At 39.1% G+C, this 24,519-nt stretch overlaps 2 protein-coding genes, 1 long non-coding RNA gene and 3 other non-coding genes across 8 annotated transcripts; 2 read left to right on the plus strand and 4 right to left on the minus strand.

Annotated features, from left to right (window-relative positions):
* Window positions 1-4,412: 4,412 nt before the first annotated feature.
* Window positions 4,413-13,983, plus strand: ctps1a (CTP synthase 1a). 3 transcript variants are annotated; one of them, XM_026155828.1, is made up of 18 exons: window positions 4,413-4,436; window positions 7,190-7,372; window positions 7,451-7,621; window positions 7,713-7,813; window positions 9,070-9,186; window positions 9,469-9,552; window positions 10,466-10,546; window positions 10,630-10,781; window positions 10,881-11,013; window positions 11,334-11,422; window positions 11,526-11,620; window positions 11,733-11,795; window positions 12,671-12,714; window positions 12,804-12,900; window positions 12,980-13,035; window positions 13,223-13,319; window positions 13,418-13,562; window positions 13,641-13,983. In XM_026155828.1, the coding sequence occupies exons 2-18, from the start codon at window positions 7,204-7,206 to the stop codon at window positions 13,723-13,725; spliced, it is 1,779 nt and encodes a 592-aa protein (XP_026011613.1). In that variant the 5' UTR covers window positions 4,413-4,436; window positions 7,190-7,203; the 3' UTR covers window positions 13,726-13,983. The 3 variants fall into 3 exon arrangements, with proteins under 3 accessions (XP_026011613.1, XP_026011614.1, XP_026011615.1); XM_026155829.1 differs by lacking the exon at window positions 4,413-4,436 and adding an exon at window positions 4,443-4,637; XM_026155830.1 differs by lacking the exon at window positions 4,413-4,436 and adding an exon at window positions 6,813-7,105.
* Window positions 13,984-14,450: 467 nt separating this feature from the next.
* LOC113014365 (uncharacterized) lies at window positions 14,451-16,582 on the minus strand. The gene is made up of 6 exons (XR_003270958.1): window positions 16,508-16,582; window positions 15,820-15,870; window positions 15,514-15,572; window positions 15,295-15,338; window positions 14,966-15,034; window positions 14,451-14,799 (listed from the first exon to the last, which is right to left on the minus strand). It is a non-coding gene; the product is annotated as an uncharacterized LOC113014365 (long non-coding RNA).
* LOC113015456 (small nucleolar RNA SNORD99) lies at window positions 14,862-14,933 on the minus strand. Its single transcript, XR_003271126.1, has one exon. It is a non-coding gene; the product is annotated as a small nucleolar RNA SNORD99 (small nucleolar RNA).
* On the minus strand, window positions 15,105-15,235 carry LOC113015448 (small nucleolar RNA SNORA44). Its single transcript, XR_003271118.1, has one exon. It is a non-coding gene; the product is annotated as a small nucleolar RNA SNORA44 (small nucleolar RNA).
* On the minus strand, window positions 15,645-15,782 carry LOC113015440 (small nucleolar RNA SNORA16B/SNORA16A family). The gene has a single exon (XR_003271111.1). It is a non-coding gene; the product is annotated as a small nucleolar RNA SNORA16B/SNORA16A family (small nucleolar RNA).
* Window positions 16,583-16,841: 259 nt separating the features above from the next.
* On the plus strand, window positions 16,842-23,481 carry rab42a (RAB42, member RAS oncogene family a). The gene is made up of 2 exons (XM_026155831.1): window positions 16,842-17,488; window positions 19,334-23,481. The coding sequence occupies exons 1-2, from the start codon at window positions 17,130-17,132 to the stop codon at window positions 19,770-19,772; spliced, it is 798 nt and encodes a 265-aa protein (XP_026011616.1). The 5' UTR covers window positions 16,842-17,129; the 3' UTR covers window positions 19,773-23,481.
* The last annotated feature ends 1,038 nt before the right edge of the window (window positions 23,482-24,519 follow it).

Below are 24,519 nucleotides of genomic sequence, written 5' to 3' on the forward strand. Positions count from 1 at the left end.
AGTGCATGCTCAGTTGGTACACTGCAATGTAAATTCTTGGTGGACAAGTCTGGTCTGTGCAGTCAAAAAAAAAAAAATGGCCAGATACATGGATGTCCGCACAGATCGTCACACTCACTGCCTGATGGCAAAATTTAAGCCACTCAGACATGGGCACATCCAAGCAGAGTTATCGATGCTGAAAGTATAGTTGAGGCTTAAACAGTTCAAAATGTCCCAAGAAAATATTTCCCACGCCATTACACCATCACTACCAGCTTGAACCATTGATACAAGGCAGGATCAGTCCATGTTTTCATGTTACCAAATTCTACCCCAACCATCCGAATGTTGCAGCAGAAATTTAAAGGACTGGCAACATTTTATAATTTTCTGTTATCTAATTTGATGAGGATGTGTGAATTATGGCCAATGTTTCCTGTTTTAGCTGACTGTTGTGTAGCCCATATGGTTTAATGTTCAATGTGTTTTGCATTATGAAATACATTTCTACATACTTTGTAACAAGTAGTTATTGGAGTTATTGTTGTCATTCTATCAGCTTGAAGTAGTTTGACCATACTCCTCTGACTCCTGACATCAACAATGCATTTTTTCCCCCAATTAACTGCTGTTTACTGAATATTTTCACTTTTTTGAACCACTCTCTGTAAGCCCTAAAGATGGTTGCGCAGGAAAAACCCAATACATCAGCAGTTTCTCAAATATTCAGTCCAGTCCAGCTGACATCAAAAAACAAGTCACTTAAATAAGAATTTTCCATTATTCTAAGGCTCGGATTGAATTTCAGCAGCTCATCTTGACCATGTCTATATTTCTAAAGGCTTGGAGTTGCTGCAATGTGACTGGCTGATCAGATATTTCCATTAACACGCAAATGATCTGGTGTACCCAATAAAGTGACCTGTAATTGGATATATTTGAGGTAATAATCTATTACACGCAAGTGTTTTTTATTTGTTACATCAGATTTTTTCCCCCCATTGTTGAACTAGTCATAGAATGGTTTTTAATTAGCATTTTAACTAATGATTCTTCTTTTCTGAAGTAAAACTGGTTGGAAGGCTCTTAAGATGCTCATGAGTTTCTTAAGCAAAGCAGGAAGCGGAGCAGCAGGAAGATATGAAGTAGGAGAAATATTCTTGTGTGCCGAAAAGCAGTAAGTTAATAAAACATGACAGATTTTGAAAGGATAATGATTACGGCTGACCTTATTTGAGATACCCGGTAATATTGCTATATGGAAGAAATGAAAGTGGACATGGAAAAATTCAGCAGTGGAGCAAAAATAAAGGTGTGTCAACCTTCTATGAAACAAAGTATTATAGATTTTTATATTTTTTTTCACCACAGACCCTAGTTTTACAGCAGATTCAGTATGACTTAATACTTTTAGTGAAGAAATTTTGTCTAATATTCCCACACTCAAATTTGTCAGCAGAAGAAATATCCCTCTCAGGTATAAGTACACAGTTGTAGGAATCACAACTTTAAAATTAAAGGTCATACATAGCCACGTAGTTTTGACTAGACATCTGTTTAGGTCACACATGAAGGTTAAGCAAAGAAAACACACAGTAATTAGTGATCTTCAATGTGATATACATTTTCACTTTGCACAAAGCAAGGTTGCTTGCCCCTTCTTCTACTCTTTATGTTATGTAATTACTGCTTGTATAACATAAAAATATATATTTCCTTCTTGGTGCAAAATTGCTCCAAGAACGGATGGAAGTCACAAAAAATAGCAAGCTAAACCTTAATATCCACCATCATAGAATAAGTGTGACTATATACATGGAGCACTAAAGAGAGTACAGAGTTGGAGTTTGTGTTGAGGCTAGCCTAGAGAAATGTGAACAGCTAGTCTGACTATGTTGGACTACAAAATACAACTGAAAGCACATTTTAAATGCAATGCTTTGGGCTTTGGGCAAATCAGAGTAGCTGTTAGACATTAAGAATGTGAAACAAGAAGACACAGGTCAGCTCTCTTTCAGTAGAAACATGACCTCCTGGTCTTGGAGAAAAAAATCTAAATGGTTTTAAAATCTATGTATCTGTTCTGCCCTAATTATGTTACTGGTTGTATTTATTTAATTTCAACCACATTTAATTGTACCTGAGAGCAATAGCATGACGCTATTGAAGCTAATTCTGGTTAAGCTAACCTGGGCTAACCTGGGCAATATTTTGACAGAGGTTCAGTGATACATGTGGGGCGAACTAAATATTACAGCACTGTGCAAAAATCTTTAGCTATCTCTCATTTTGAGGTCTGGAGTCTCGAGGAGGCCAGTCCATGACTGATAGTCTCCCATTGTATGTTATGCTAGCTAGGTGTGGTTTTACTATATTTCCAGTGAGTTTTGGATCATTTTCATGCTGACAACTTAAGTTGTTGCCCATCACATTCTTTCCAGATGGTATTGCGTGGTGAATCAAACTCTGATGGTACTTCTCTATGCTCATAATTCCATCAGTTTTGGAAACATGTTTGGAAAGACAGAACTGACTGAAATACAACTCCAAACCATGCTAAGACATGCCAAGTTATAGGCTAACAGCTCTTTGACAGTAACTTTGTTGGTACAAAAATATTATTTTCTGCCTGTAAAAGAGTATAATCTTCAGTATTTTTGTGATTTGAAATGCAAATTATAAGGCATATTGAGAAAATATTAAAAGCTCAAAAAAGAGGGACAAAATTAAAATATTTAATCTTTTAAAAAATTACAAGATTAAAGATTAAAAGACCTTTAGAAAGCCCAGAGAACTATTGCTATTGTCAGACATGAAGATATGAGAGGTGGTTTTAGACTTTTGGACAGTATTGTATATTTAATATAATATTTGTGATGAAAACATTGGTCATTTCTTTTCCCGCATAATGAAAAGGTTCCTTAAAAATGTACAACAGAACACCATGCAGCTGCATCAACACATTAGCAGACCACAAGGTGAAGCTAGCAGCAGACACGTAAGCCCTGTTATATGTTTCCATAAAACACTACCCCCCAAAAAATACAGTCATATCAGACTGACCTGCCTCCCTGCCTGCTGCTTCTGTTACATCTCTAATAGGAGGAAATGGCTTGTGGTGAGGAGAGGATCCAGCCCTTCTGTGGGAGTTTAATTCAATCACAGCGCTGGTCAAAAATGAATTAAAACTCTCATTAAGCCCCCCTCCTGTGTTCCAGAGACTAGGCTGGCTGCTAAGGCTCACAAGTATGATTTGGGTGTTACACAGAAGCATCAGTCAGCTCTGGAGCTATCTGTCTGTGAGTCAGCCATCAGTCACTAAGTCCCTCATTTTTGTTATTTTAATTTGCAGCACTCACCCACACAGTGCACCCAATGAACCTAGTTGTGGATGATCCAAACAAGCTGTGGACATCTTGTTGTTCAACCTGAGTGAGTCACAGTGTGGCAAAATTGAGACTTCATATCTCATTGAGCACAATGAAGATTATACACCACGATTTACACCACAAGATCGTTGACCTTTCTGCAGCACACTGTAACTAACCACTTTGCACTCTGGTCATTTATTGTATAAAGTCTCATTCTGTGTCAGTGGGAGAAGGGGGAGCTGGTGTGCTGTAACCTCAACTCTGCCTCGAGCCATTTATGTGTTTCTGCTCCAGGACCAATTGAGCTTTGCTTTGTTGCTTCTGTGAAACATCCATTATCACTGGATTCACACTGATACACTGTTACGTCTATTGTCAGGACACCATAGCTTATTCTATTATTGAACAATGATTGTGCTGTACTTATTCTGGTGTAGTGTGCACTTAAAAGAATGAATGCGGTGTGAACAAATTTGTTTTCACATAAATTGTGCAAGACATTGAGATTCTCAGCTACTTAAAATATGCACAATGCAAGGGGACTCCAAGCAAGATGATATAAGGCAGATAGATGCCTGGTGTGTGTGAGGGGGGTGGGGGTGCCATCTTTTCCCTCTCCGCCCATTAACCATGAAACATGAGCTCCCCCTGCTGATCTAAAAATACAAACGGTGTTGCCTTCAAGGGCCAATGATATAAAACAACAACAAAGAACAAAAAGGTCATTGTAAATCTGAGGAATTGGACTTAATAAACATAAATACATTTTTTTAATCGCACAAAAAAAACGACAAAAAAGTGGTTCTATAGACAATGTGATTAACAATTATTCTGTCTGGCCTCTCAGAAATAAAGTCCCCATTTTATTAATTAATTTGCATCAGGTAGGTTTTCTGTTTATTTTTCTTTTTTATTTAAGTATCAGCATTTTTCTATGATAATAGGTGTTTGTCTTTTGTCAGCTAGTCAGATTCCTCTGTGCTGAACTGCATACAGGGATGCATACAGGCTTTTATTTGGTCAACCTCGTGGAAACCAAAAACTCCCCCGAAGGCCGCAGTAGTTTCCGAGGCGTACCTGAAGGTAACATATCGTTGTCGTAAGTGTGTTGAATGACGTAGAACAGCCCTCAGTCGTGCTTCATACACGTGTGGGGCTAGTTTGTGGATAGATAGGATTTTAGGGAATCACAGTACCAAAATTCGAAATTTCGAAAGGTCCTGCTAACTGTTTGCGTCGCTGACGATCCTTTTACAGAGGAGTCTTTGGTTGCGGAATATTTCGGTGAGTTGAAATCTGATAGAGATACAGAGGTTGTGGTTGGCTAGGTAGAAAATTATGTCAAGGTAAACGAATACGTCTCGCTTCCGGTAAGAATAAAACAAAATAAAATTCTACTCGGAATTTCTTCTTAATATTATTGTAGAAATGATTGGTTATATTACGACTCACATTCTCGTAACAAGAAACATAGGGCTTAGTTTAGACTTGGATGGCAACGTTTAGAAATTTGAGAATATAAATTGTTATGTGCGCGTTTTTAAATACCCAACTTCGCTTTTATTTTGAAAGCCTTGTTGGGTATCGTAACAATTTGGCAGGCTTGATAGAAATGGAACATTAGCCACCCTTTGTAGTTAAAGAAACTAACGAAATTGGTACCTTGTTTAGCAAATCTTAAGCATCTCCTTTGTCTATTTTAGATACTAACGACCGCCTTGGTCTGCTGTAGCTGAAAATAACTCCCGTAACGATGTTGACCATTAGCTAAAAGCTAGTTGTACCGGCTGGTTTTCTTCAATTTGCAACTGTGCCGCGCGGTCTGCTCGTGCTCCCTAAGAGCCATGCTTCATGTATAAAAAAACCCGAAGTTTTTCAGGGTTGTAATACGACACAGTATGTTTTTAGACATACTTTGAAACACATTTAGTTGTCGACCTTCGAGCCTATGTAACGTTACTTTTATTTTTACTTAAGTTCTATTTACCTGAAAACAACAAAAGTGTGTTAGTGTGGGGTCCATTTTTTTTGTACAAGGAGGAGGACATACGTGGTCTGGTCTGTTAACTTTACTGAGTTTTTCTTTGCTGAATACTGATTTGTTCATATTTAGCTTTCCTGTTAAACATTTGCACATCATACGTATATTGCAATGTAACGCAGCTCAATAGGCAGTATGACAATGTATGATAATGGCCGCAAAACTTTCTAACTCGAGGTTCACCAAATTCCAAAGCTTTTAACTACTTCATTCTTTAGCAAGTTGGCCTTTCCTTCACAATCAAGTTGAGTTTGGTATGAAAATGAAGAAAATGTTTTAAAATAGTTCTTATTTTTAGCAATGTATCTTGTTTTGACCAGCCACATGTCCCACATGGTTAAAGTTTACCTAAAAAGACAAAACCTTTTTTTTCCCACTAAATTATTAGAACACAGACACACAACTGGTCTTATATATCAAAAACATTAAAATGGTACCATTAGATTATTCACTGTCATATATCCCACTGTATTAAGACTCAAGTTGAGGAAGAAAACAAAAAGGATTTTGCCATTAACTTGCAATATGGAAGTGACATCAGTTATTTTCATCCATTTTGCTCTGCATGTGGTATGTAATGTAACAAGTGCTTCAGCGACTCCCAGTGGAGTCATTTGTTTACAATGGGGTTACAATTATAATACACCAGCTACTAGCATCCCAGACTTTGCTGCCTGGTTGCACTTTATGTGTGATTGATGATTTTGCTATACCAACAATTTTTCAATACAACATTGTTATATAGCATAAAAATTTGTACAATATGATACAACACAGCCCTAGGAGGAAGGTAGCAATTTGCTTCACTTTATTTGATATGCTAAAGTTATTCTACAAAGAAGCCACACAGACGCACGCACACAAGTGAAGACACTCAGTGATTTTTTTGTTTTTGGTCATAGACTGAACAAAGGAGAATTTGGCTTGGTCACATGATAACTGTTTAAGGGAAACAAGATTGTAGTCACTCATGCTCAAAAGTAATGGCTAACCGCAACTAGAGGTTGAAGCCAATATATGCTAATACGCTACATCAGAATCAGAATACTTTATTGATCCCTGGGGGAAATTATTTTTTGTTACAGTGCTCCATTTTAAACCAACATTAAGACAAGACAGACAATACGCTAACTAAGAATAGTACAATATATACATATATATACATACATACATACATAAGTCACTTATAAATAAATAGTTGGAAAAGAAACATGTGTAGCTGTAGCAGCAAACAGTGTGTTAAGTGGATGCGTTGTACAGGGAGATGGCCACAGGCAGGAATGATTTCCTGTGTCGTTCAGTGGTGCTTTTCGGTAATCTCAGTCTCTCACTGAACGAGCTCCTGTGACTGACCAACATGTCATGGAGTGGGTGGGAGGTGTTATCCAACATTGTCTTTATCTTGGACAGCATCCGCCTCTCCGACACCACCTTGAGGGAGTCCAGCTCCATCCCATACATTGTTATAATCGTATCTTATCTTTGTTTTTGTCTGGCAATTCTGGTATTTCATCTTATCGCATGATATGATAATAGCCTATCTAGGAACCTTTACTTTGATAAGGTCTTAAGAGGAACAATGGTCAGTGAATGCATCAATAAGACCAAAGTGCCTGGAGAAAAGTGAACAGCAACTACAACTGAACAAATATGTTATCACAAACAAAGAATTATTAATTCACATTTAATGTGGGCCAATAAGTTACTGCAGGTAAGCTTCTGAAAATGACTATTTTAAATGTCTGACTAGTTATTAGTGGTTTCTGTTGCTTTCTAATCACTCATTTACCTCCAGGTATCAGAGCAACAATGATGAAGTACATCCTAGTAACTGGAGGAGTCATCTCAGGTATCGGCAAAGGCATCATTGCAAGCAGTGTGGGCACGATCCTCAAGTCATGTGGCCTGCATGTGACTGCAATTAAGATTGACCCTTACATCAACATAGATGCAGGCACTTTTTCGCCCTATGAGCACGGTATGTCAGCAGAGATATTCAGTATAAATGAACACGTGCAGGCTTGTCATCTAATTGTTTACCCCTCACTCTGTCCAGGTGAAGTATTTGTGCTGGATGATGGGGGCGAGGTTGATTTGGATCTGGGGAATTATGAACGCTTCCTCGACATCCGGCTGACAAGAGACAACAACCTAACCACGGGCAAGATCTACCAGTCAGTCATCAACAAGGAGAGGAGGGGAGACTACTTGGGCAAGACTGTGCAGGGTATGCAACGGTCAGGTCATTTAGAGAAGGATGGTAATGTCAAAGATGAGTCATTAACCGAACACGCATTTTATGCTTTGCTCTTTTCCAGTGGTGCCACACATCACAGATGCAATCCAGGAATGGGTTATGAAACAGGCACAAGTGCCAGTTGATGATGACGATATAGAACCTCAAGTGTGTGTAATTGAGGTAGGCTGGCTGCTCGAATGAAGTATGATTATATGAAAAAAGCATTTTTTTTCTATGCTGATTTGATTTCTTAATCCTAAAAACAGGTTTCTTTTCAATAACATGTATTATTACATTTGCATAATTACACGTTAGAATGGCGTGGTGGGTAATGCTAGCTAGCCAGGTAGGATAACCCGTGAAATACAGTGGCTTGCAAAAGTATTCGACCCCCTTGAACTTTCCCACATTTTGTCACATTACAGCCATAAACATGAATCAATTTTATTGGAATTCCACGTGAAAGACCAATACAAAGTGGTGTTGGTCTTTCACGTTTGCACGTGAAAGCTAAACCAGTTCCACACCACTGAAGCTGCAGCATTTTTACAAACCAATTCTGGTTCATCCGTTTCATTCAACGATCCGCTTTCACTCTTCTCATTCTGCGTGCGTATGTAAACAAAGGCACTGCGCATGCGCATTTTACCCATATTCTATCGCGATATTTCATTTTCCTATCATTGCCCAAAATTACACCGGTATTACTGTGAACGGTATGATATAGCTCAGCCCTACTTCTGAGTATAAAACCACCACAACAACATCCAGTGTATTTTAGGGTTAACAGCTGGGAAGACCTCGTCTGCTACAGAACGTCCAAGAAGAGAAAATAGTAGCCGTGACGCATCAATCAGACTTTATGTTGCTTGGTGTTTGTTTACATAACTGTTTGGCTATACAGAGGGATGGATTGTGGGAATGCAACTTGCTCAGGTGGTTGGGGGGGGTTTCAAATAGTTACGCAATCTCCCTCTGTATATCTCTGAGCTTCTGTGCTGGAATGTAATTAAAATGGCAGTAAAAACTGGCATGATAATACATTCGTGTCTCCAGCCAAATGTGCCAGGTTTCAAAAATCGAGAGGTGCACGACATATGCGTCAGGGATCACACTGTGAGCATAAAAAAAACCACCCTTACTATTCAGTATTGAAAGCCAATTATAGTCCACACCATCGGTCTGCAGGAGGGAAAACTCATGAGTGTGGTAGGATAACCTGCTCTGTTATAGTGTCTCACTTGGTACATTTTCAGGAGTGTGGTATGCCATAAAGCGTAATATCAATAGGCTGTTAAGGGCTGAATAACTGTCATTGATCACCAGAGATTCCCTGTATTTTGATTAAATGTCATTAGGGTCTAGCTCTATTATTTTGTGTAACACCCCCCCCCCCCCCGCCTTGATGGTCACTGCCAGTGTTTGTGTGTTTGTAGCTGGGAGGGACTGTCGGAGACATAGAGAGCATGCCATTCATCGAGGCCTTCAGGCAGTTCCAGTTTAAAGTGAAGAGGGAGAATTTCTGTAACATTCATGTCAGTTTGATACCACAGGTAAGACAGCCATACTTTTATATCTCACCTTACATTTAACGAACATGTGAAACTGCTGCATACCTGAATGTGGCTTTAATGCAAATATGCACTCTTATTCAGCCCTGTTCAAAAAAGGTGAGTATTTAGTAAGAAAAATACTGAAAGTTGTGCCCAGATTTTTGTTCTGCTTTAATGAGGTGTTGCTTAGATACTTCTAAGAAATGAAACTAGCTTTTAGAGGGTGATTGTTGTAGACTGTCTCATTATGTACCGGTTTGTTGTTTGCATGGTTGTGTCCAGCCCAGCGCAACAGGAGAGCAAAAGACCAAACCGACACAGAACAGTGTGAGAGAGCTGAGAGGCCTAGGCTTGTCTCCTGATCTGGTGAGTGAGTTGCTATTACATAAACATGTTTGATGCCTCATTTGCATTTAAATTACATTTCTGAATTAAAATGGATTTTTGAGTGGCATATTTTACATGTTGAAACCCAGATGTTTTATGTGCAAAAGATTCTTTGACTCCTAATTCATAATTTCACTATAGGCAACCAGGGATTGGAGTGCCATGAAAGTATTTGCCCTCTTTCCTGATTATCTGGGGGTTTTTGTTTTGTTTTTTGCATATTTGACACACTTCAGGTGCCTGAACTTTAAATGCTGCTCCAATCTGCTTCTTCAAATGAAAAATGGATTAACCATTTATTACCGCTGTATGGAAAAATTGTGCAAACTCTTTGTACAGTCACCATCAACCAACCACGGACCCTTAACTGTGATTAGTAATTGGAGTGCTAGCATTCTGATAATATTGCAAGCAGTTTTGTGTTTGTACATGATGTATTTGCACTAAAACATGACCCCGTTAAAGGATAAAGCAAGACTATTAGATCACTGGTATAGTGGGGTGATGCGTTCATGCTGGTACTCTGCATTGATGATATGATGGTTTTAACTTCCTGGGAAGCTTTTCTGAAACAGAATGGACATGATCCTGCTGAAACATTAAATCAAGGAAAAATTAAAGCCTCTTTGCCTACAAGTCACAGTACAAAAAAGAGAAATTTAGTCAGAATGGAGATGGAGGCCATTGCCAGCTTGCACATAATCAGGACTGTAAGATTAAGAAAGGTGCTCACACAGATTTCTATAAATTTAAAAAGAGAAGTCATGCAAGAGGACACATTTTCTTACTTGAACCCAGCCTCATGTGTGCTACATGTGGCGAAGTTCAAATTTGGACAAACTCGGAATTGGATCTTTAAAGGTTTTTCTGATTGTTTGTTTTTCACTGGCAGATCATGTGCCGCTGTACAACTGCGCTGGAGAACTCTGTCAAGGAAAAGATCTCAATGTTCTGCCACGTGGAGCCTCAGCAGGTAGGTGAAGCACCTGTCAGGCTCGATTAAGCCATAAAGCTCTCTCCATAAACATCTAAAATGGATTACCTGTCTTCTTCCAGGTCATCTGTGTGCACGATGTGTCATCTATCTACAGAGTGCCATTACTGCTGGAAGATCAGGGTGTGGTGAGCTACTTGAGCAGGAGACTGAATATGCCAATAGAGACCAGACCAAGGAAGATGCTGACTAAATGGAAGGAGATGTCTGACAGGTGAGTGAGCACCTTTGTGGGTTGAACCTTTCCCATGAGAAGTCATTGTCCTCCAGAGAAGACCGAGAAATAAATGGATGCCCATATTTTTCCTCACAGGTCAGACAGACTGCTAGAGCACTGCTCTATCGCACTGGTGGGGAAGTACACAAAGTTCTCAGACTCCTATGCTTCTGTTATAAAGGCTCTCGAACACTCTGCACTCGCCATCAGCCACAAGTTGGAGGTTAAGGTATGTACACAGAATCATAGTCTTTAGTCTCAAATGATCTAGACATGGTTCAAAGTGAAGCCAGCTCCTCCTAGATTTAGTCCTTCCTCATTGTATTCCATGGCTATGACAGTCTTTGCAGTACCCTGAAGTTTAAAGGTATTACGGCTCTAGAGTAGGGGAAAGTGTTGATAGTTATGATTAGTGATTAAATAGTTGATTTTAGTTTGGGGGTTTTGTTTGGTTGTTTGTTTGTTTTTGGGAGGGGGGGGGTTGTTTTAAACAACTTGACTTGTGCCTTTAGACCAATCATGTAAGCTGTGAACATCTCTTCTTCTCAGTATATAGACTCTGCTAATTTGGAGCCAAGCACTCTGCAGGAGGACCCAGTGAAATACCACGAGGCGTGGCAAAAACTCTGCAGCTCTGAGTGAGTGCCCTGTAGGAGCACAATGTCCTGTCTCACTAGATAATCTAGCCTGAATATTAAAATGGAACTTTTATCAACATGACAATGTTTCCACTGTCCTCAGTGGCATCCTGGTTCCTGGAGGTTTTGGTGTGAGGGGAACTGAAGGAAAGATTCATGCCATCAACTGGGCCAGGAAACAGAAAAAACCCTTCCTCGGTACAAGAGTTTCTGTGGATCACATTACATGTTTTATTATCTTACTCCATATTTAATGTCAGTAAGTAGCAGCATCAGAAACACTACTTGACTGGTGTTCATATTTCTGCAGGTGTGTGTCTTGGAATGCAGCTGGCTGTATGCGAGTTTGCCAGGAACGTGCTCGGCTGGACAGGTAATGTTTTTGATATTATCTTCACAGTAAAGAAGAAGAAACAAAGCAGCATTACCTTTTAATGTGAATGCTGAGTGATGTAGGTAATTAATAAATGATTGAAATTTCATAGATGAAAAGTGTATATTGTTCCATGTATACAATAATTTTGGATGGATAGGTAATGAACATAGGATCTATATCTATGCTAAGTTTCATCATTGAGATTGTTTGTGGGTACGTATAGGTAGATCCAAAGAGGACCATTATAATCTGATTGTGTGTCCTTGTGTGTGGAGGAATAAAAAAGAACCACATTGCCTACTTCGTTTTTCAGTCAAAAGTCCCGATTTTCCTGCAATACCCTCGATCTCAATTGTTAAGGTTCGCCTGGAATTGGGCAAATTTTTTGTGCCAGTTGTGCCTGGAAATGTATTTGGGGGGGGGAAACAAGTACTTGTTTCTTTAGCAGCTTAACCAGCAAAGGTTCAGATGTCTGTTCCCGCTGTGCATCAGTCCAGTTCTTGTACATTTAGTTCTGTAAAGGCGGTTCCTATAATACTTAAACCTAGCCTTCTGATCTTCAAAAACGTTACTGCTAACTTCAATAAATTAATAAACTCACGCCATAAACACTGGTTCCAGCCAGTGTCCGCCTTCTTGTCAACTTTGCAGCAGCCGTAATGCTAACATTGAACCTTGAAAATACAGAAGATAGTCTGTCAAAACGTGTTTGTTACAGCATAGTTATTTGAGAGAGGTGTGGGAATGGGAGCTTTCTTCAAAGCATAGTCAGTTTTCAGCTTGAAATGCATCTCCTACTCATAAAAGGTGGGCACTGGTGGCTGACTGTTGATTAAAATAACTAATGGCATATTGTTCCGTTTCATACTTAGATGCCAACTCGACTGAATTTGACCCGGAAACAAAGCATCCTGTGGTAAGTTTTATGCATTGCACAAACAACCTGACTCCTGCATGCACTGTAACTGTATATTAAAATCCATCCTTTCATTTTAATCTTTGCAGGTGATTGATATGCCAGAACACAACCCCGGACAGATGGGTGGCACCATGAGGCTTGGGAAAAGACGGACCATTTTCCAAACCACCAACAGCACACTGCGTAAGAAAAGCTTTTAGTTCAACCTGGACCAGCCGGTGATGAACTGTTGCTCTGTGCTTACAGCTCTTCTGTATTCCAGGAAAGCTCTATGGAGATGCAGAGTATGTGGATGAAAGGCACAGACATCGATTTGAGGTAATGCTGAACTAATATTTCATCATCATTAAGTGTTCAGTGCAGAAACAGGAAATTGGATAGAGAGTTAGTGGGGGACAGACGTATAAGCAAAGGGCCAATCCGGGGTTGAACCCAAAGCGCCGCATTTAATCTTGGTCACCTGCTCAACCTGTGATCCAAATGTATACCTTGTTTTTGTGAACAGGTCAACCCTGAGCTTAAGAGCCACTTTGATGAGAAGGGCTTCCGGTTCGTAGGTCAGGATGTGGAAGGAGAGAGGATGGAGGTCATTGAGCTTGATGGTACAGAAAAGCAAACAGAATTATTTTCAGTTTTAATATATCAACCTTTTCTGTGAAACCTTCAACAGACTGTTTAAAATTGTTTTCTCCACTTCCAGATCACCCATATTTTATTGGTGTGCAGTACCATCCCGAGTTCACTTCACGTCCCATCAAGCCATCACCCCCCTACCTTGGTTTGTTGCTTGCTGCTGCGGGGAAGCTGCAGAGCTACTTACAGAAAGGCTGCCGTCTATCTCCACGGTAAATAGAGTGTATGTCTCAGTTTACTCATTTTCTAAAGGTATGCATACTAATTGAGACTGCTTCTGTGCCACACAGGGACACATACAGCGATCGGAGCGGCAGCAGCACACCAGACTCAGAGATATCAGAACTGAAACTTCCTTCACTCTCCAATGAATGACCCATCTGTGGAAGATATCTTAATTAAGTGTCCTACCATCAGTTGTCTCAAGTGTTGGAAAACTGTACTGTTCACAGATAGGGCTGGCATTTCCTAGAGTACAGAAGTGACTACAGGCAGCTGCAGATTAAGTTATGGGACTTTCAGCTCTAAACTACGCTCATGAAACAAACACCACTGAAAACCATAGTGTTTAAATAAAATTTAAACTGTTACTATTCATTTTTGCTCTTCCTATAAATGTTACAGAACTATGAATTGGAGTGGTTAACTTCAGTTGTCACTCATTTCTACAAAAGCACTTTAGAAACTGGTTTAACATGGGAGTTATGGGTTTCCAGATTATCTTGTAAGTTTAATTTACTTTAATGGATCATAGCTGAAGTTTAGCTTAACGTCGTCACATTTATTGCAACAAGTAAGCAATTGTGACTTTAGTCTACCTATTTTGCTTTTTGTACAACTCAAAGTCGAGAGGTCTCCAATTAGGTCACCTACTGCAGGCATACAACATGGTGTGTGATTAGCTTTCTACTCCTGCTTCATTGACTTTCACAGGGTTTGTCACCTGTGGCATACTGTTGTAAAGAAACTGTTACTTTTGTTTCTGATGCCACTCTACCACCACAGTACTGTTGTGGCCTTAATGTAAATAAATGTGCTACAAACGGTTTGTAGCATAGTTCAATGTCTCCATTCTTTTGATCATGTTACAGACAAGTTTCCAGAGGTAGTCAAGTCAGTTTTATTACAATCTGCAATTGTCACACACAGGGTCCATTTTCTTAGGTTCAGCCCTTAACCTCTTAGGACCTGGCGTCCACATATGTGGATTTCACATTTTTGGCTTATTTAGACCATTATAAAAAAAAAAAAAGAAAAAAAAAAAAGCATGCCATGGAAGAGTTCAGGTCTTAGGAGGTTAAAGAGCCAGGTCAACTCATTCATGCATTTCACAGCTGCAAGAAAGCTCCGATCCAAGTTGGTTTTCTTCAGTAGTGTTTGTGCCTAGCCGGAAAGTTGGCAGCAATTCTCTCATGGAAATGTCACGTCACTCCCAACGTAGCACCATACCTGAAAAATAAACACCTCAGGTTAGCCAAATTCAGAAACTTTTTGTAAACATTCTCATTATGCACTGATCTCAGTCCCATATCCGCAAGCTTCATCCAGAAGTCAACAATGTATTAAGGTCATCATAGATCAAAATAACCACTGACCAATTTCAGCATCAACATACCTGTAAATTACAGATGTGAATGTACTTTGTTACAGCTCTGCAACACCAAGAGGTCAAGCGGATAGACGCCTAAAATTTAATTTAAAAAAAAAGTGAGATCACAAGTTGCATGTTAGCTTAGTCTATTTTTCTAGCAGATGTCTGTTGGACAGCTGAGTGGCTGCTGATGGCACAGAGTGGCCACAGCAGTCAAAGACCACCCTGTTTTCTTGCATGCACTTGGAGAGCATGGAGCTACAAACAAGCACCGACCCTTAGGATAGCATGCTGGAACAGGGACATAAGTGGCCTTTTAATATTTAAAAAAAAAAAAAAAAGTGAACTCTTACCTGAATGAGCAGTTTTCATTTACAAATGACAGATCTCCATTCACCTAACAAGAAAATTTGGTTAGTCGTTTTGCCCCAACAAACATTGATTAAAGTCAGTCAATCCCATCAAGTTTTAATAAATGTGGCTCAGGAAGAATAAGTCTCAATCAAGACTAGATCAGTGAGGGCAAGTTTGTCATCACAGCCAGGATTGTCTGAATTATTTTGAAGAGTTACCTGCATGTTGTGTTCTCATTTGATGGTTTTGGTCTTGCACCTTTGGTGTCACCCAGTACCTATTGGAAGACAAGGCAAATCACTTACATTTCTTTGAAAGTTTGCATTTAATCCTGGGATAACTCACTGATCAATGTCCTTCCCCTAAATGTTGCTGTAGCAGTCATTTTCAAAACCGAACAGCGACCGTCGGTGAAAGTCTTCATGTCGGCTTCCTTTTGACCGTTCACTGCTACATGGGAGCATGAACGGCTTCGATAGGAGCCTTTTCACGATGGGACAGCTAGTTTTAATTTAAAGACTCACCTGCATTCTGCATATTGGGAAGCAAGGTTGAACTGCCATTTCAAATAGACCCTAGAGACAAAATAAAGAAGATTAAAGATTAGTTATGTTGAAAACAGTTGCCTGTGCCATCACCTTTTATAACAAACTGCATTTAGTCTAATTTTGATTCTAAAGGTAGTTTAAGTTTGTTACAATGACATCAATGCTATTAACGTCAGAGGCCTTAAAGGCTAATGTTTATTAAAATGAGCTAGCATAAATGGCTTTGATTTTACCACCTAGTCTGATTTCCATGCCACCCTAAGAAAATTTCTCAAGATCCACCCCTGGCCACGTGGTACAAACCCATTAGCGTCCAAGCTAAGCTATCAGCAAGCTAAGCTATAGCTAACCCTTAGCATGGTCACTAAAGCCTAGGTATATCTACTGTCGAGTTCCCAGTTATATGACAAGTCAGCAAGAAGTGTTGATTATAAAAACAAGACTATACTACATATCCCAAAGTATTAACTAGTCAAGCATTATGGCTGTAGATACAAGCTAACGTAAGGTCGTTCACTCACTTACGCTAAAAGCGCTATATTAATGTTATAACAAAAATAATGAGTTCTGTGTCAAGGTGGACTGGATTTAAAAGCTGCGCATAATTAATGTAAATACCTGGACACATGACCTTAGTAATCGACAACACCAGCATAAAGCTTACCATAGCTCTTTCTTGGGGACTTCTGCTCACATGGAAGACTGCAGGAGGAAGAGAGAAAGCGGCAAGGCCCGCTGTTCTTATATACTCACTCTGATGTCCGGCAGCGGTGCGCTGATTGGCTCGCGTTACTCACGCGGACCGGCTGAATAGTGGGATATGTAGTATCACACTCCTCCTCCTTCTTCTGTTTTTTTAAGCAATGCCTGCTGTATTTATTGAAGTTTACTGAGACTCAGGCAATAGGGTTTTACACTTAACTAGCCACGCATTTTTCACAGAGTACAACGGCACAGAATAAACGGTGTGCAATTAGAGAAATATGCTGTAAATCCAGACCATCGTCGGAAGTGAATATAGGCTACTTCAGAACCACGGACAGCAACACACTGCGTGTTTTAGGTTTTGTGATATCAATAGCGGACGATATATTAAATAAATGGGGGTGGTTAAGGAAACTCTGTGCAAAACATGCCCAAGACGGACCTCATATAGATATATTGTTCTGTTTTTGCTGCTTTTAACCCCCCTATATGATTCTTTTACAACATACACAGGCCAGATGAGGTTGTAGCGGGTTTATTGGAGTGATATTCGACTAGTAGAGCATAGGTAAATCTATCACATGACTGCTGCGGCCGCTCTGTGCTCCGCGTCTCTTCCTGAACAGAAGGCAGTAGCAGCAGCTGGGGCTCCATGTAAACACGCCGCGCGCAGGGCTTTGTTTCACACACACTCACTCCGCAGGTATCTTCCCTCTAGTCATGCCATGGATATTTTGTGGCAATATCAGTTTCGAATCATTCTACTCGGGGATTCCACAGTGGGCAAGTCCTCGCTGTTGAAGCGTTTCACGGATGGAATTTACAGCGATGTGGCGGACCCGACGGTCGGGGTAGATTTTTATGCCCGCTCGCTTGACATCGAACCCGGGGTGAAAATAAAGCTCCAGCTCTGGGATACGGCTGGCCAGGAACGATTCAGGTATAGTGAGGTGAAATGTATCTTATATAGAATCTATCTGAGCTAAATATGTATACAACCATAGTCCTTCAAAGAGATTTTTAAATAAATAATTGCGAGCCCTCGGTTTAATGTCGTGTTTGGCTACTATTCTCAGTCCCTTTAAATTGAATATGGGCCATTTCCCCTTCTCGTTAGCATGTAATGAAATGAGTTTAGACAGCGGAGAAAGGAGGCCAATAGAAGATATTACGATGTCCTGACCTGTATAACAAAACAGGACACGGCGACTTACATCATGCTTTCATGGATGATGGGCAGCCTCCTCATATTTAGGCCCCAGTTTGATTCCCTCATATACAATTTCCAGGCCTTCGCGGGGATGACAAGTCCCGATCCAAATCTATTTGTTGTTGTTTTCATTCATCTATCCTGTTGCTTGCTCTGCTTTTCATGCCCACTGTCACGGATCATTTCCTTTAAAGAACTCCTGTGTCTGGAGAAGCTCTTAGATCTGCTTTCCCGTTTGAAGCCTCTGAGGGTGTTTTCCTCCAGGCTTCACTTCACTTGTCTTTCACTTCTGCCTATCTGCCTGTAGAATCTGTGGTTTTTAAAGCATCAAATGCAGAGATCAGAGTCTGTATGTGCATATATTTTTATAAATAGAATAGTATCATGCACCAGATGTTATGACCCAAAGGATCCTTTGTGTTTTTGTATTTTATTTCACTTGATGGCATTGTTTAGTTTCCATTTAATTAAGCACATTAATGTATGAAACGTTAAAAAAAAAAAGCATTCGCATTGCAAGTTTTGACTTCATAAAATTACAGAAATTGTTTTAAGAAGCCAAGAGAGACAGACCTTCCATAGCAATATGACTTGAATATATTTATTAGACCTGTACATTTCACAGACTTTGATCACAAAAAAGTCCCAAATGTTGGGTGAGGTCCAACTTTATTATCAAATTATGTATTATGCCATTCAGTGATATATTACCATCATAAATGAGGTCCTGACACAATTCACTTAAGTACACAATTTACACAATTTATTAAGTATGCTTCAGTTTTAACATATTTAACTCCCCTCATATTGAGCACACTGTCTCAATAAGTAGTTTCATCTGAATGGCAAGGCCAGCTAAAGCACAGATGTAACTCCATGAGTCTTACTAATGTAAAACACCAGTAACACAGCTTTGAAAGGAAATTCTTGTGTCATTTAAGTGGTTAGCTTGCAAATAGACAGTTGAAAGACTTAAAAGAGAGCATGCAACCACATTCCTTGACTGACTTGGAAAACAGTGTGAAAATTGATTTGGGATTGTGTCAAATGGGACTTGATCTTATCTTAGTTTCCGCTGTCTTGACATTTGAGCTTCACTTTGGCTATAATATTTAAGTTTGTTTTCTATAAACTGATTAATGGGAACTATGACTACTCTTCTATTGTAACTGAGCACTCAAAGCGCTTTTTTATACATGTCCCATTCACCTACACACACTCACACACCGAAAAACGCATCAGGCAAGTTGGGTACAGTATCTTGCTCAACAATACTTTGACATGGAGACTGGAAGACCTGCTCTACCTCCTGAGCTACAGCCACCCCTTTTCTTCAAAGACTTGATTTGACTCAGGGTTTGACTTGACTTGCTTTGGCAGAGAGGACTTGGACTTACCTCAAGTGATATGAATTTTCCACCACAAAAATTAAACTCATATTGTGATGTTACAAACAGCAGTATAAGGGTAGTGAACTGGTAGGAACCATCCAAGTTCATAGAGCTGTCCAAGACATTTAGAAGTTATAAGTCTAGAGACTTGGTTTCTAACACCAGTAATGTGTCTTTCCACCAGGTCTATCACAACATCATATTACCGCAACTCTGTAGGTGGCCTGCTTGTCTTTGATCTCACCAATCGTAAAACCTTCGACCATGTGAGGGAATGGCACAAGGAGGTGAGTGAGCACATCCTGCCTCACCACATGGTCTACATCCTCATCGGCCATAAAAGTGATCTCAACAAGGACCGGAAGGTGAGCAGGGATGAGGCAGAGCAGCTGGCCGCTGAGCTGGGCATTCGCTATGTGGAGACATCAGCCAAGTGCAACAGCAATGTGGACCGGGCCTTTGAGCTGCTGACCAGGGACATCTACGAGCTGATGAAGATGGGGGAGATCGTCACCCGTGATGGGTGGGATGGCGTGAAGAGCGGCCTGACTGCCAAGGTTCTCTACTCTGCAGAGGATGAAGAGTTGGCCCCTCCATCAGCTGAAAAAAGCTGCCACTGCTGACTGAGAAGTCTTTGTGTTCCAACACTATCCTATCACACCAAGAGCTCACTTTGTCTCACAGCCGATCATCAAAACCAAATCACTGGGCTTAGCACCCTGTGATATCACCATCCATCACTTCCTCACCTTGTGTTTTGTGACCTTTCTGTGTTGATTTTTCAGACCACTGGGATTATTTTCAATCAGGATGCGAGAGTAAATACCAATGTGTACCTGTTGGGAAAGTATTGTATTGTTAATTTGATATGATGTAGCATGAGTCGAGCTGTTTTGAGCCTCATCTTGCTCAAGAAAAAAAAAAGAAAGCATGCCAATGTGATCAGGTGTTGTTGCTTAAAGTGTAGCCAGTACTCCTTTTCATAGCAATGGAGCTAAAGGACTACTGAGCATACGAAAGTACAAATGGACTATTATGGTCTGGCATCATCCACATTTCATATGGTACTATTATGGGTTTCTACTTGTCAAAAGTTTGTGCAATGCTTTGCCTGCAGTCTTAAGTGGCTGTAACATTGTAAATAATAGTTAAATCTATAAAGATGAGAGCTAAAGGTGACTGAAAGCTATTTAATTCATAGTGTGAACAGTGCACTCTGCAATAAGTGTCACCATATTAAATCAATGTGCTCCTCCTGCTACTGTAAGCTGTGTGTGCACTTATGCCAAATTGACCTTTGACCATTCTGTGAATAGATTAATAATGTGGTTTTTTTTGTAAAAAAGTAGAGATTATTTGTAGTAAAAGTGTATACATAAACATAGATTATTGTAATTAGACTAAGTGTAACATACAACATTCACAATAGCAGTAAGTGGCAATGTGAGAAAAGGAAGTTTAAGGTCTAAATATGCCCCATTGATATAGACATAGATGATATGCACAGCAAAACCTAATGAGCTTTGATATGTTTATTGCAGGCCTCTAAACTGGCTTTAATTCAGCTTATCCGGGCCATCAGCCCAACAAATGTCATGTCATGAAACCATGACAAAGGATTTAGCTGCATTTTCTGCCTTTTTTGCTTTCATTTTCTTTTTGCTGTACAAATGAACCTGATAAAATTCTTTGTAGGGCCTTAAAAGTGCTTAGAGAATTAGAGAAAAGCTCCAGCTTAGCTTAGCATAAAGAATTGAGAGTAGTAACATGTTTAAGCAAATTAATTTTATGTTTACATTCATGGTTGCCAAAGTGCGGCCTGTGGGACAGTGGTGGCCCTTGGTAATGTTCTGTAGCTGGATCAAAACAGAATCAAACAAAGGGAGCATTTGTTGTCTGTTTTTGTTCTGGACAGCTTTATAAAACACAGTTACAGTTGTCAAAAAATGTAACAGACAAAATTGCAATTAACAACTTATAACCCCTCCCTCTGAACACCAACTAAAAGGGTTTGTGTGTATTTTTCCTGTACCTGTATCACTTGCCTACTGGTTCCCTAAACTGGCACTTTCTTGTTTAAACCATGTCTGAAAAGCCACTAAAACCTGTAGTTACCAAGTTTATCTATTACTCTTCAACAGCTGGAGGCACTCAACCAGTTAAGTTGTTAATACGCAACTGTTTTCCAAAGTCACTAATGTAAGTGTTCTGTTGTTATTGTGTTTTTTATGATGTTTTTAGACCTGTTATGTAAATGTGACAAAGGAATTTCCCATTATTAATTTTCTCACGCTTATTTTACGCACATAAATATAATTCTAAAACAACAGTTTGGAGCTGCAATATACCTACACCCAAAGTCACTAAAATCCCTTGTTAGCTAACAAATGTGATAAAATCTTTGTTGTGACTTTAGTTTTTCTTTGCTGGCTGGAGACACTCAAAAACTCTCTCCAGAATCCCTGCTGAATTATTAATAAGAAAAATGATTTAGACTTTTTTAAACCACAGATTCAACAAGGAAGATAAGCTGTGCATTTTAGAGGCGCTAGTATCGCTAGCTATTGTGATAGCTGTCACTCCTGCTTCCAGTCTTCATGCTGAGTTAGCCTAGTTTGCCTCTTTGGCCCCCACATATCAGTATCTTTTCAGCAAAATCCTAAAGAATATTAAATGTTTTTTGTTTTTTTTAAGGGCTACAGTAGTAGGCTATTGTATTTTAGACCTGTTATATAAGTATAACAGAAGAAATCCCTTTTATCAGTGTTCAAAAGCAGAATTTTTACCAACCTATATATAGTTAAGAAGTGCAAGTTAATCTTGCTCACATTGTTTGTTAACTAACTAATGTACTGTAGATTTTATTCAGCTGTAATGGAGAATGATTGGGTGTCTGCACACATGACTTCCAAAACCTGCAGTGAATACCTTTAACAAAGAGGATCATGAATTCCTTTAAGGCTCTAGAGGCTAATAATTTGCTGCTTGCAAGCCTGGATCTTGTTGCGTACAGTTTGCTTTCCCTGGGGCTTCTACAACACACACTACACTGTAAACAGTAAGAAAATATGCATTCTAATGTTTTTACTTAGCATTCATGTGACCAGTCTGACACTTTTTTTTCATTTGTCTGAACCAGTTAATAAAATGTACATCATGTGGTTGCAGCTTAGTATTTGACAAGGAATGTATTCTAACTCATTTCTGCAATCCCTTTTCGTTTTTCATTTATTGTTTTGCACTAATTCAAACTGCATTTTTTCCCCTGGTGAAAGTCTGTGTTTGTTTGACAATCAAATGTTATCATTTTGAGTTCTTGGTATAGGTGAGGAATACAGTGTTGGGGTGGCAAGCCTTGAAAACGAGCTGAATGAAAACTAACAAGTCTGTACAACTACCTTTCTCACTTTTGCCTCTAAGGGTTACATTGTATTGTATGATACTGTGTGTTAGCACTGTGCTGTGAGCGTTACTGACGACTACAGACTCATGTAGTCGGGAGGAAAACACTGGAAAGACAGGAAGAAGTATTATTTTGAAAGATTGAATCTATGGGATAAAAAGACCAATTGAAAACTTATATATACATCAATCAACAACAGCACAAAAAATGTGATTCATTTCCATCTTATTTGTAATCTTACAAGCTATACCAATACATCTGCAGTGACTGTAAGTAGTAATATTACTACAATGAAGGTGAATGACTAACTTTCAGTCCAACTCTAGCTTCTCTCTGTGTTCTTTGAAAACAATTTGTGGAAATATTCTTATTTGCTTTCTTTCCAATCTCTCTTTCCCAGTGAGATGACAAGACTGATGCGACATTATCTTCTAGTGTTCTGGAGTCAGGAGGCAGTTAGCATAGCTTAGGATAAGGACTGCCTCCATCTGACTTATTTCAACAAATGAACTGCAAAAACACCAAGCAGCGAACACTTCTGAGCAAACAGACTTCATAGTTTGAACACATTAAGCTGAATCGTGTAGCAGATATGCACTTAGTTTACAAAATCTTAATTTTTGTCTTTGACTTTTTCCAAACCCCGAAAAATGATTTAAATATTGGACTTTTGGTGCCAACCTAACGTGTTCCAGGGGATACACATGTAGACAAATAATCTTTAATTATTCTATCTTCAAATAGATATATTTCACTCTGCCAGTTTTGTTGAACGTATGATTTAAATGTAGCTTTGCTGTAAAAAATATACTTCCTATCGTTCCTTAAGCATCACTAGTTTATTGGTTTAGTATCACTTTTTACTATATTACACTTGGATTCAGCTTCAGCATTATTTGTATGATATAATAAACCGAAATCCAAAGCTATTCTAGCATCTTTTTTAATGCAAAAAGGAAAACGGTAGCTCTATTCAGTTTATCAAAACCTGTGTTACTAGTTTGTCTTGCTTTACAAACTGTGCATACCCTTGGCTGTGCTGTTTAACTCCTGTTTACTTTCCACAAATTATTTTTATGTTTTAAACATATCACCAAAATTCTGTTTAATTTTTCTATATAGGAACATAAATAGTAAAAGATCATTATTCAATTCTGGCCCAATAATTTAGCTTCATAAAGTTCACCAATATGTAAATGTTTCAGTTTGTATATGTAAGTGGAGTTATCGTTCTGGAATTATTTTTTGGTCAATCAAGCCAAAACCTAACATTTTTATATTTTAGTTTGTGAGCAGCTTTTTGGAATACAATATAAAGAGTACCTTTTTGAGCTAACAGCATGGCAGTTCAATCTCTTTACTGACCACAGAGAATGTGTATATCTGTGCTTTAGATTTTAACACCTGTAGAAAGAAAAGGTAAAAAGAAAATAACCTTTTTTTCTCCAGTATACACTTTTTCTTCTAACTGACTTAACCACTGCTGCTTTCTCTCTCTCGTCCCTCAAACTGGGCTTTAGAATCTGTAACCAACTATTTCCGTGGAACATAATAAACAAACATCTATTGCCAAGAGGAGCCAGAGGTGATTAACAGCATGATATGCTCCAAATATTCTATTTAACCAATCAGAAATGTCCTGCTCTAAAAGCCCGACCCCCTTGTAGCCCACTGAAACTTTGAAAAGTACTACCAAAGCTTTTTACATGCCTCTGTGTATGGACTTTTTGGTCGGTCAAATAATTCTTCCCTTTTCCTTACTTTGACAGCATAGCGAGTCCATCCAAAGGTCATAGTCACTGTTGTTCCTGTTGTGGAAAAGCAGCTATTGATACCAATTATCTCTCATCAGTCTTAGAAAGAAAACAAATAAGAACATTTAAAAAAAGAAAGAAAAAAGAAACAAATCACCCATGTAATTAATAGTGTCATATCCAGTGAACTGATCAAAATAATCACAGGTAGGG

This window comes from Astatotilapia calliptera, chromosome 22 (genome assembly GCF_900246225.1).
Source record: "Astatotilapia calliptera chromosome 22, fAstCal1.2, whole genome shotgun sequence".
In the NCBI taxonomy this organism is placed as follows: Eukaryota; Metazoa; Chordata; class Actinopteri; order Cichliformes; family Cichlidae; genus Astatotilapia; species Astatotilapia calliptera.

What these genes read in the sequence shown, in the direction of transcription:
- ctps1a (XM_026155828.1), top strand. Translation starts at nt 7,204, where the DNA reads ATGATGAAGTACATCCTAGTAACTGGAGGAGTCATCTCAGGTATCGGC. An exon ending in GCCACGTGGAGCCTCAGCAG is followed by an intron (nt 10,547 to 10,629) that starts GTAGGTGAAGCA and finishes GTCTTCTTCCAG; the next exon opens with GTCATCTGTGTGCACGATGT. An exon ending in GCCACAAGTTGGAGGTTAAG is followed by an intron (nt 11,014 to 11,333) that starts GTATGTACACAG and finishes TCTTCTTCTCAG; the next exon opens with TATATAGACTCTGCTAATTT.
- rab42a (XM_026155831.1), top strand. Translation starts at nt 17,130, where the DNA reads ATGACTGCTGCGGCCGCTCTGTGCTCCGCGTCTCTTCCTGAACAGAAG. An exon ending in GCTGGCCAGGAACGATTCAG is followed by an intron (nt 17,489 to 19,333) that starts GTATAGTGAGGT and finishes TCTTTCCACCAG; the next exon opens with GTCTATCACAACATCATATT.